At 42.6% G+C, this 12,397-nt stretch overlaps 1 protein-coding gene and 1 pseudogene across 1 annotated transcript in view; both read right to left on the bottom strand.

Annotated features, from left to right (window-relative positions):
- Window positions 1-200: 200 nt before the first annotated feature.
- On the bottom strand, window positions 201-8,046 carry LOC133010488 (nardilysin-like; annotated as a pseudogene).
- A 741-nt stretch (window positions 8,047-8,787) lies between these two features.
- The window catches only part of pde4dip (phosphodiesterase 4D interacting protein), a 32,659-nt gene continuing 29,049 nt past the window's right edge, over window positions 8,788-12,397 (bottom strand). Inside the window, exons 33-36 of the mRNA XM_061078076.1 lie at window positions 10,970-11,102; window positions 10,519-10,565; window positions 10,266-10,386; window positions 8,788-8,966 (exon numbers count right to left, since the gene is read on the bottom strand). Coding sequence (XP_060934059.1) covers window positions 8,812-8,966; window positions 10,266-10,386; window positions 10,519-10,565; window positions 10,970-11,102 — 456 coding nt within the window. The 3' untranslated portion in view covers window positions 8,788-8,811. The remainder of the gene's footprint in view (window positions 8,967-10,265; window positions 10,387-10,518; window positions 10,566-10,969; window positions 11,103-12,397) is intronic.

Genomic DNA, 12,397 nt, shown 5'->3' with positions numbered 1-12,397 from the left:
AACACGCATTCATCTGTTCGTCTCCGGCTCTGAGACACTGAGGACACTCACAGCGTCGTCATGACGACCAGAAGGAACTCCTCATAGTTACCATCACGTCACGATGCTGCTCTGAACATTAGTTTTCATATTTTTATCATAATAAAGATGCTGTAGAAACAAAAATCACTAAAAACTGTGACACAAATAATTTAAAAACATTTTACAAACACTTGAAGATTTTTTATTATCATTTAAAGAATTAACAATCAGAAGCTATTTTTAAATGCCATTGAACTGAAAATGTTATTACGATGTCGGATTATTTTATAGTCAAACTCGTCGTCCGGCTCAACAACAGATTCGTGCTGTTCATCAGTTTCTGTTCAGATCTACACATCGAAATAACAGAATATTACAGTGGGATCATCGTGCTGCGTTCACTGCACCTGGGAAAATCTCATTTCACAGAGCAATCAGGAGGAACCGTGAATCACCTCCGTATAAATGTTTCAATATTTTAATAACTCTGGTTCCAGCTTCTTTAGTGAGAAGACTTATTGATTTCTGTGTTTATTATCATTTTGATCATAAATGTTTATCTTTGTTCAACTGTGACGTATGCTTCAATTAAAAGTTTCCACAAATTATTATAAATAATAATAATAATAATAATAAAAATAAGTGTTTGTCACAGACTTGGTTTAATTTGGGGTTAAGGTCAAAGTTCAAACATTTTACACTGAGGTCTGAACCACAGACTGTAACTAAAGATGGACAACATGATGAAGCATCTCTTTCGCCCCCTGGTGGCTGGCTGCAGTAAAGGTAATAAACCTCCACGTTAACAGATTGAATTTGTTGTTTGAGGATTAGGTCGGATTACACTCTGACTGTAAATGACGTCAACACCACAAGATGGCAGCGTTTGCATCTGAGATATTTTCGCTTCTTTTCTGAAGTGGGTGGAGAAGCGTCGTCCATTTTTATTTACAGCCGATGATGATTTATCAATAAGAAGCTCAGATCTACATTTTCCTGCGGGACATGAACACAGCGTTATCACATAAAGAAAATAACTTACATTTCTGAAACGTTTCTCGGTTTGTGTCCTAAACTCGACCTCTTTGACCAGTGTGATAACGAGTGCTAGTCGTCGCCATGGTTACTGTGTCAGTCTTTAGTGGAGTTTGTTGTAGCTCTGCAGTGGGAGTGGCCTAGCTGAGGATTTTGTGGTAGGGGTGCAGGGGGGGGGGAGGAAGTGAACGCTCTGATGTCGCTGATGAGCGTGGCGTCCTGGAGTGATGGCGAGGCGGCCGACAGGAAGGTCAGCTCGCTGACCTCGCCGTAGGACGAGGTGGGGGGGTTGTCAGAGCCGTCTGAGCCGCAGGCGACGCTCTGATCCGTGGGGTCGTTCTCCTCGACCCCGAAGCCCACCACCTGACCACAGACAGAAAACACACGAGTTAAAGAACCACCTCACATCTTGTGGAGCTTTTATCATCATACCACAGATCCAGAAACAAACTGAGACTCGTTTTCTAATCATGTGTTTGTTCCATAAATTAATAATTTAGAAGCAAACACAGAAGAGATCCCAGGTTAAATTTAGCATCAGATCAAACTCACGTGTACACTGAGCTTCCTGCTGCTGGTGTTTCTGTGCTCCAGGAACCAGGAGACCAGCTCCTCCTGAGTGAAGTGCTTCAGAACCTGGATCTGCAACAGAGACCACAGCAGGTTACAACCACAGACAAACTGAATGCATTCAGGAGCTTTATTTATAACCTTTAAAACAGGAAAACAAGGGAGGAATGTCCTCGTGTGTGTGTGAATGTCTTTGTGTCTCACCTCCTTGTTGAGCCGGTCGAAGACGTACTGCTGGGTGACCACCTCAAACCAGTTGCGGTCCACTTCCTCCCCCAGGTGAGCGTCCTCGCACTCCTTCAGCTTGATGAGAGCCGTCACCTGGGTCCTGAAGGCCTCCTCGCTCAGACTCGCCAGGCGTTCCCCGAAACTGACCAGGAACTCTTGGATCTTCGCCTCGACAAACTCGGTGCTGCGAGGAGAAGAAGACGTTCTTTAACGGCTCGGCTCTGAGATGTCACCTTCTCTGGAGCTTCACGGTTACAAAGTCACCTCACCTAAACTTGGTGGCCTGTGTTTCCACGGTGACGGAGAAGCCCAGCACTCCTGAGGTGTTCCTGCAGGTCGGGTACACCTGGTACCTGGAGGTCGTGGGATCAGAGGCTCGTTGGGGACGGGTCGAGAAACATCATCCCTCACTTCAACTCAGTTTCATTAAAACACCACTCACCCCAGTGTCTCCTTCGTCCTGAGGAAGTCGAAGCAGGGCTCCTCCATGTGCATCTGAGAGGACACGAGGACACAAGGACACAAGGACACAAGGACACGAGGACACGAGGACACTGTTTGGACTTGTGTGCAGTTACAACAACATAATAAGACTTTTCTGCAGCAGCACAACAGATCAGCGAGAGTGAGGAGAGTCGTTCAATCTCAGAGCGTTTTGCTAGCGTTTCCTCTGGTTCGGTGGGTGTGTCAGAGGTGTTGTCCAATCAGCAGTGACGTGTATATAAACCCCGCCTTATTAAAGACACAGGGACACTATGGATTGTGAAGTTCTCTACAGATCAGCTGAAGATGTGAGACGATAAAGACAGAGACGGAGACATAAGGTTGTGTTGGTGAGTTTGTGTGAAACACTCACCACCATCAGCTCCATGAGGGCGTGCTCTCTGAGGTTCTTCAGCCCCGACTGAAACAGACAGATTCAACTTTTAAGACAGAACATGGACGTTCAGGACGAGAGGAGACACGTGACCTGGTGACCCTCAGCCGAAGAACAAACCTCAGTTCACCTAAATATGTATCTATGTATTTAAATAGGATCCAGTTCCTCATTTCTCTCTTAAGTGCTTCTTTTTTATACTTTGTTCTATTGTCTATTACTGTTTAATCATTTTTTAACTTTAAAATTCAAATAAAAAATTGACGTCTTTCTTTTACCAAAATTTGAAACGAATCTGCTGAATTTCAGTGCAACTGGGAATTTATCTGTGACTCTCAAACTAAAAACTGTTGTTGAATCTGTAGATTGTTTTCGGTGCTTTGAGCTGCAGACGACATTTCTTCACTGATCCTTACGTACGTTTCCTCAGGACAGAAGTAAAGAGGAAAGCGTTTCTCATCGCTCACCTGGTAGTAGACAGTGACCTCAGAGTTTGCGTCTCCCTTATTGAGAGATTTGACTTTACAGAGATGATTTTTCTGAGGCAGCTCCACCACCCGGAACAGCACGGGGACCTCTGCAGACAGAGGCTGGTACTGCAGCTTCCTGCAGGGACACACACACACCAAGTCAGACTGGGATTTTTAATTCAATTTATCTATTGTCCTGATCATGAGGTTTGTTTCTTCTGATAATTTAATGACGTTTAAAGAATTCAGGGGTGTAAATACTTTGTCAGATGACAGAAATCTCACTTTTGAATAAACTGTAAATTATACATGTAAAGTACATTAATATGTAAAGCAGGATACTCACTGGGTGAAGTACTGCAGAAACCCCCTGGACTCCTGTTGGAGGAAACATCGAGCGACAGATTAAAACAGAACTAGATGTAAACTAGAAGGACCATCCTTCCACCAGGATTCCTGGTGACATGTCCAGTAGTTTGTGTCGACTTGTTTTGTGACGTGTTGTTCTGTGTGTGTCTCACCGTGCTGGTGAAGTTTCCCTGCACCAGCCCCTCAGTGTAGAGCTCCGCCTTCAGCCCGCTGACAAACGCCATGAGGTCGTCCACGGTCAGACCTTTGACCACAGCCTGATACTTCTGAAGGACTGATACTTCTGAATGACTGACCAGCGACAGTGCTCCAGGATCATCAGACGGACGTCTCTGCAGAGAGACAGAGGGACAGTGTGTTGGTTCTTACAGTCGAGCTGGAGAGTTCCATGTTCAGGTTAGTTCCTCTCACGTGTGAGTACAGCCGCTGCTTAGCTTAGCATAAAGACTGGAAACAGAGGGAAACTATTAGCCTGGCTCTGTCCAAAGGAACCAGAGCCTCTCACTGAGAAGTTCACAAAGTTTTCAGCCTCAGACAAATTCAGGCCCCAGGTGATCTGGATCTGGATCAAACAGAACCACGTCTGTGTGTGTGTCACTACTGTGATGGACAGGTGACCTGTCCAGGTAAACCCCGCCTCTTGCCCACCCCCCCCGACCCGCAGCAGGATGTGTGACGTACTTCCCGAGTCGCTCCGGTTTGATGAGGATGTTGAAGTAGGTTTTCTTCAGCTGCTCTGAGAACATGGTGAAGACGCCCGGCTCGGCGCTGAAGTCCGCCAGGTGATCCACGATCAGCGTCAACAGCAGCTGAACAGACGAGGGAAGAGGTTGGAATCTCTCAGCGCTCACTGAGCAGGAAGTCACGTTTCTGAGCAACTCACTGTTTTTCATCACGTTTAAAATCCGTCAGAAAATGAGAGTAAGGTTGAACTTTACTGTGACGTGTTAAACTCTAGTGGAGACAGATTTCTGACGACACACGTTGGTCACAGTGTCTTTGTTGTTTCCACATTCTGACGTCAAAGCACAAACTGAAGAACAGGCACTAAACTGATGTGGATGTGTTAGAGGTTAAAGAATCCACATATGATATTTCTTCAAACGCATAGAACACATTGGAAAACATCTCCATCAACTCCCTGTTCACTCTCCGCAGCGAGCTTCTCCTCACCGGCAGCTTGTGGTTGAAGCCTTTCAGCCGGATCACCAGTCCGTGCTCGCTGGCCACCAGCTTGTACTCGAGCTGCGCCACGTCCGCCTCATACGCCGGCTCCGCCAGGTTGTGAGCCAGGATGTTGACGAAGATGTCGAACAGAACAAGACTGGAGGACGAACAACAACAACATAGTTTGCACTGGTTGGATTTGAAATGGTGTGTTTGTGGTGTTTGCTGTGTGATGACGGTAAAGTCTCGTACTTCTCTGGGCTCCTCTGTATCACCGGGGAGATCAAGTTGAAACGAATAGAAGCTGAAACACACAAAAAGACGGGCTCAGGAATTTACCTGAACCTGAAAACGACTTCATCAGTTTGTTACAACTGATAAATCAAGGAAATGAAAGATTACTGAAGCATCAGAAATCACATCCAATCATCGGATGGTTCAGCTTTTCACCGGACGTTTCCTCGACCAATCAGACGGCGGACGCACCTTTGGGGATCTTGAACTTGTTGTCCTTCTTGTACCACAGACAGCCGCGCTCGTTGTTCACGATCCTGACGGGAAACTCCGTGTCCGCACAATCAAACGTTTTCAGGGCGAAATCCGTTGCTGCAAAGAAAAATCAAAGTTTGAATCTGTTGAAGACCTCGTCGCTCCCTGAGGACCGTTTGTACGTCTGCACACACGAGTTCACTCATGCGTTCATGATATGGACGTACACAATGTGTCTGAGATCGAGTCAAAGTGATGGACTGACCGATGAACTTGTTCTCAGCAGGAAGGTGGAGTTCAGGGTTGAGGTCAAAGTCTCCCGCCCAGCGCTGAGCCCACGTCTCTGGGATCTCTGAGGAGACAGAGGAACACGTTCAAGGGAGTTAAAAGGTCTGTGTTGGAGAGGACCAGTGTGTGTGTGTGTGTGTGTGTGTGTGTGTGTGTGTGTGTGTGTCGTACCCTCCATGCTGTAGCAGGTAACAAACCATTTCTCCCTGAGTGAACAGCGACCTTCGTTTTATGGTGACAACAGCAGCGCACACACATGGTTTCTTCAGAAGAAAATAACTAAGCAACTAAGCGACAGACAGGAGGACAGACAGGAGGACAGACAGGAGGACAGACAGGAGGACAGACAGGAGGACAGACAGGAGGACAGACAGGAGGACAGCAGGAGGAGAGACAGGAGGACAGACAGGAGGACAGACAGGAGGACAGACAGGAGGACAGCCAGGAGGACAGCCAGGAGGACAGACAGGAGGACAGACAGGAGGACAGCCAGGAGGACAGACAGGAGGACAGCAGGAGGAGAGACAGGAGGACAGACAGGAGGACAGACAGGAGGACAGACAGGAGGACAGAGAGGAGGACAGACAGGAGGACAGACAGGAGGACAGCCAGGAGGACAGACAGGAGGACAGACAGTCAATATAAAGAATAAATAATATAAGAACAAAGAGCAGTTGAAGAAGAACTGTCATTGTGTCACAACAAAGCATTATTTTTAATTATTATTTTATGTTATAATCCTATTGTTTATTTTACTGGTATAATGAACAATAATAAATAACCACACCATCTGTCCAGCAGATCATTTGGATCTGTCGTCCCTGTCTTATATTTATACGAACACACAATCCACTGCTGCTTTTAAATCTAGATTTGAATATTTTGTATTCACAAGTTACTGTGACTAAACTGTTCAAAAGCAGATCTAAGGTCTTACCATCAATGTTTATTATTTTGTGACAGTGCTCTTAAATCTGTAGACATATTATATCCTTTTAATTTCGTGTATTCTCTTCACCTCTTTTATTTTGCTTTTATGAATCTCTTTCCTTTTTCTTGTTTAGTGATGAAGATGATTAATTTCGTCCCTGTGCAGCAGCTGGAATCTACTTCTGTGTGTGAAGCTGCTCTGTAAATAAAACCACTTGGCTCCAACATGAAAGATGCGAAGTGAACAAACATGTTAACTCTTAATAAATATAATAAATAAACCGTTTGAATGTGAGCGAGCAGCTGACACGTGTCACTGAGCGGTGACGAGGCTCAGACATGTGACACTCTGCTGCCCCCTGTTGATGGGTTGGGGTGCTGCTCATTTCTGAATCTGTCTCAGTTTTATTATCTCACTCTAACGGATTTTACTCAAAATCATCTGAAACATCATGAAGTTAGAATGTTGACGGAATAATACAAAGAGCATGTATTCATAATTTAAGACAGAATATGTAAATATTCAAACAACTAGCTGTATACTACACTCACCTAAATTATTTCTTTATTGATCTTTTTATGATCACACCATTATGATAAAATAATTCAGTGTTGTTGGAGGCTGTGGTGTACAGAGTTGTGTTGGTTTATTCTTCTTTACTCCAGAGGGAATTAAGTTGTTTTAAACAAACACAAACGAGACAGAAGTTATGTACTTTCCTTTTATTGAAAAGGTTATTTTTCTGTCTCTTTTTAACCCAAAACATTTTTATTAAAGAGAACATGCATAAAAATACAGCCGGTCTTTATTCAAAGACAATCTCTTCTCTCACAGCAACAAAAAACAAACAGCTGCATCAATGTACACACACTTTCATATACACACACACACAAGATGTGGTTCCTAAAACCACAAAGACACTTTCCAATGTGACCTTTGACCTGTGACGAATCACACAAGAGAATATTTAAAACTCTGGTTTCACAAAATAAACCACAACACTGTTTTTCTCTTTCTGTTTCTTTGCCTTTTTAATGTTGGAGTTAAATCTAATTCATATCAAAGCAGAAATGTGAGGATCATGAAACTGTTTGTTTAAATCAGCTGGAAACAGACGACGTGGCACTTTAAAACCCAGAAGTAATACAGCAACAGAAAGCAAACACAGAGGCCAATATTGCACAGAAACCCAGAAATTGCATATTTCAGTAAAAGTATTCGAGGGCGATTGAGCCACAGTTCATGCACAAAAAGAAACCGGTCAGTTCATCGACAGAGAAATCAAATAAGAAAATAAAAAAATTAAATAACGTTTTAGAAAAAGGGGTCGTGCACAAGTTCAGAAGAAAGAATATTAACAAACTTCAAGATTTATTTGGAAAGTGATTGTCATCTAAACAAATATTCACAAATTTAGCTAACATTTTTAATTAAAACGCCTAAAGGCTAATAAAATAAAAAAGAGATAACAGCATGGTCCATTTATAAAAAAGCCAAATCATGTTTTTTGGACCGTGCACTAAAGATCAGTTTCTCTCCGTGTTTTACTGATTGTCTGACAGGTCCCTGAAGGCATCGTGCAAACTGCTCAGTCTGCGCATGTGCGTGATTATTTACAGGTTATTAAAGACGCTGCTCATCAGACGTTTCTCTCACCTGCAGCTGCGTCTCTGCAGGAAAAACTGGGTTGGACCTTTTTTTTAAATATATCTTCAGAGAACAGACTCAATATTCAACAGTGAGTCTCTCGAGTTTGACGATAACGAGAAATAAAGTCTTACTTTTGTTTTATTTGACATTAAAAGCAAAAAAAACAAAATGTCTGCAGGATATTCTGAGTCACTTTTCCTTATATCAGTAGTTTGGCCACTTGATGACATTCTCAGTATGATGAGGACAAAAGAATAACAAAGTATGGCTTAGTTTCCACAAGCTGCTCACGGTTCTACATTAAACACAAGCTTCACCAGAAGCTGAGAGGAAGCACTTTGCAGTTTGGTTGAGTCCCGATCTCCTGCTGCCGTCAGGTGCCGTTTGTTCGGGTTCTGATCGGAAGCTTCGGGTTTGGAAAAACTAGCTTTTTTATTTCTAATGATGTTGTTTTTAGTTCAAGTTCCTGACAGTGTTTCACACATAAGAGCAAACGCACAAACCTAAAAGAGTCCGTTCACAACTCAAACACTTCAGTCGACTTTGTCCTCAACAAGTTAAACCAATAATGAAACTATGATGATCGTTCACATTCAGAAACTGTCGTCAGAAACCAAACAAACATCCAACAGCATGTCGTACATCACTGAGATGTTCCCCAGTCACTGAGAGACAGAATCTTCTGTGTGAACAGGAAGGAACTCTGGGCTGGTGCACTACAGTAAGGCTGCCTGCAGGGGGCGCTGGTGGGACGGAGCAGGTCCCAGGACCGTAGAGGAGGAAGAGGAGGAAGAGGAGGAAGCTTGAGACTTCATCATGACGCTGCGACCAGGAGACAGGGCGAGCTCCCAGAAGCCTTGAGGGTTTTCACCTGAAAGACAAAAGAGAATTTAAGTTTTTAATTTACCTTTCCATCTTAAATGATTCACCCAAACGTTACAAACTTCCTTCCACTCCAAGTTGTTCATCACAAGAAAACAGAAAGGGGAAGTGCCCACGTTAGAAAAGCAGAGGACAGAGGTTTGTTAGCAGACGTGTGGAGGGACAAGCTGTTTGTGTCCAAACTGGCAGAAGTGGACAGTGTCTTTTTATTCTGCTCATTATCCTGAAGCTGTTTCCAGACCTGAAACGTATGGAGGACCATACATGACTTAAGTATAAATAAATAAATACAGAAATGAATAAATAAATACAGAAATAAAAAAGGAAATAAATTAATTAATACAGAAATAAATAAATAAATACGTTAATAACAACAGAAATGTCTAAATAAATGTCTTAAATATATTTGCACATTTATTTATTCCCTGATTTATATTTTTTTCACGTTTTCAATCACCTTATGCTAATGAGAAAGGCGGGCCTAACCGCAGTCTCATGCAGGATTGGTCACAAGAGTATAATGAGTATAATCTCAGTCCCTGCTTCTGTCTCTGTGCAAGTGTGTGGCACTGAGGGGGGCGGAGCCACGGGGCCTGTGTGTGCGTGTGTGTGTATAGCTCAGTTGACCAATCCTGCTCGAGACTGGGGTTAGGCCCGCCTTTCTCATTAGCATAAGGTGATTGAAAACGTGAAAAATATAAATCAGGGAATAAATAAATGTGCAAATATATTTAAGACATTTATTTAGACATTTCTGTTGTTATTAACGTATTTATTTATTTATTTCTGTATTAATTAATTTATTTCCTTTTTTATTTCTGTATTTATTTATTTATTGCTGTATTTATTTATTTATTTCTGTATTTATTTCTGTATTTATTTATTTATACTTAAGTCATGTACGGTCCTCCATAGAAACGATCCAGAGGAAAGAAACCATCCCAGTCAGCTGCTCTGGAAATCCTCTGGTTTGTTTGGGTTGAAGCGTTTTTTAAAACGTCTCCTCGGGTCTTTAGGGGTTAACAGCTTTCTGCCGAGAGATGCAGATGAATAAAAAATATTGTGCTCCACCTCTTTATGTCTTTAATGTGATTGGTCAGAAACCAGAAGCTTCCTGTCCCTCATCACAGACTCTTTATATTCACATGTACAATGTGTTCATGGAGATTATTGTGAAGAACAAACTCAGGTCTGAAAACAGCTTCATTATGTCAGATTAGTTTCAAACATATTTGTGTTATTCATCATATTCATGTTAATGGAACACAGCAGAGCCAGAGGGCCGTACCTTTAACAGGCCAGGGGCGTGAGGAAGAGGAGGAGGAGGAGGAATAAAAGGAGGAAGAGGAGGAAGGAGGAGGAATGGAGGAAGAAATTTGGCGAAGAGAGGAAATCCTGAGCTGGTTCTCCTGAGGAGACTCAGCAGGAGGAGAGAGGGAGTAACAGTGAGATCTTCATCATCTTCATCTTCTTCAGTTTTTAAAGAACTGAAGACTTGAGATGAGAAAACTGTTAGAACACGTGAGAAGCTGTGAACTCACCTGTAGGTTCGTCTTGGCTTTCCTCAAAACGTCCCGTGTTCTGGACACTGTTGACACACACACGCACACACACATGCACACGCACACACACACACACACACACACACGCACACGCACACACACACACACACACACACACACACACACACACACACACACATCAGTTAAACAGAATCTTTCAGATATGCAGGTAAAGTACAGGAGAATTCTTAATATCTTCATTATACTTCAATGACCCTTTCAGAGATGTAAACGTGGAAGTGAGGAGATGTTTCAGGATCACTCAAATAAATCCAGAGGAAAGAAACTCTGAAACAAATCGTTTCCTTTAAACGTGTGAAGATGGATTTATGAAACTGACTCTGGCTGATGATGGATTCATGAAACTGACTCTGGCTGATGATGGATTTATGAAACTGACTCTGGCTGAAGATGGATTTATGAAACTGACTCTGGCTGATGATGAGTGTCTCCATGTTGTCTTTGGTTCGGTTGGAGCTCCTCACTCGCTCCATGGCGTCCTTGAGATCCTGCTCCTGGTCCGAGAGCTTCAGACGGAGAGAAACCACCTCGTCCTTCAGAGACTGATCCTGGAAACACACAATCACACAGTCACACACAGTCACACACATTAACACAGTCACACACATTAACACAATCACACACATTAACACACAGTCACACACATTAACACAATCACACACATTAACACACAGTCACACACATTAACACACAGTCACTCACATTAACACAGTCACACACATTAACACAGTCACACACATTAACACAATCACACACATTAACACACAGTCACACACATTAACACACAGTCACTCACATTAACACAGTCACACACATTAACACACAGTCACACACATTAACACACAGTCACTCACATTAACACACAGTCACACACATTAACACACAGTCACACACATTAACACACACATTAACACACACATTAACACACATTAACACACAGTCACACACATTAACACACAGTCACACACATTAACACACTGTCACACACATTAACACACACATTAACACACAGACACACACATTAACACACAGTCACACACATTACCACACTGTCACACACATTAACACACACATTAACACACAGACACACACATTAACACACAGTCACACACATTAACACACAGACACACACATTAACACACAGTCACACACATTAACACACAGTCACTCACATTAACACACAGTCACACACATTAACACACAGTCACTCACATTAACACACAGTCACACACATTAACACACAGTCACACACATTAACACACAGTCACACACATTAACACACACATTAACACACACATTAACACACATTAACACACAGTCACACACATTAACACACAGTCACACACATTAACACACAGTCACTCACATTAACACACAGTCACTCACATTAACACACAGTCACACACATTAACACACACATTAACACACACATTAACACACACATTAACACACAGTCACACACATTAACACACAGTCACACACATTAACACACAGTCACTCACATTAACACACAGTCACTCACATTAACACACAGTCACTCACATTAATACACAGTCACAAACATTAACACATTCACACACATTAACACACAGTCACACACATTAACACACAGTCACACACATTAACACACAGTCACACACATTAACACACACATTAACACACACATTACCACACAGTCACACACATTAACACACAGACACACACAGTACTCAGTTACTTTTTAAACAGGTTTGACTTCTCCAGTGATTCAGTCTCTACTTCCTGTTTCTATGTTTTACTGATTATCGATATTTTCCGGAGCAAACTGTTGAAAACATTTCAGTGGCTCTGACTTCTG

The sequence above is a fragment of the Limanda limanda genome, chromosome 9 (assembly GCF_963576545.1).
Source record: "Limanda limanda chromosome 9, fLimLim1.1, whole genome shotgun sequence".
NCBI classification, from domain to species: Eukaryota; Metazoa; Chordata; class Actinopteri; order Pleuronectiformes; family Pleuronectidae; genus Limanda; species Limanda limanda.
This window is presented reverse-complemented; position numbering and strand designations above follow the sequence as displayed.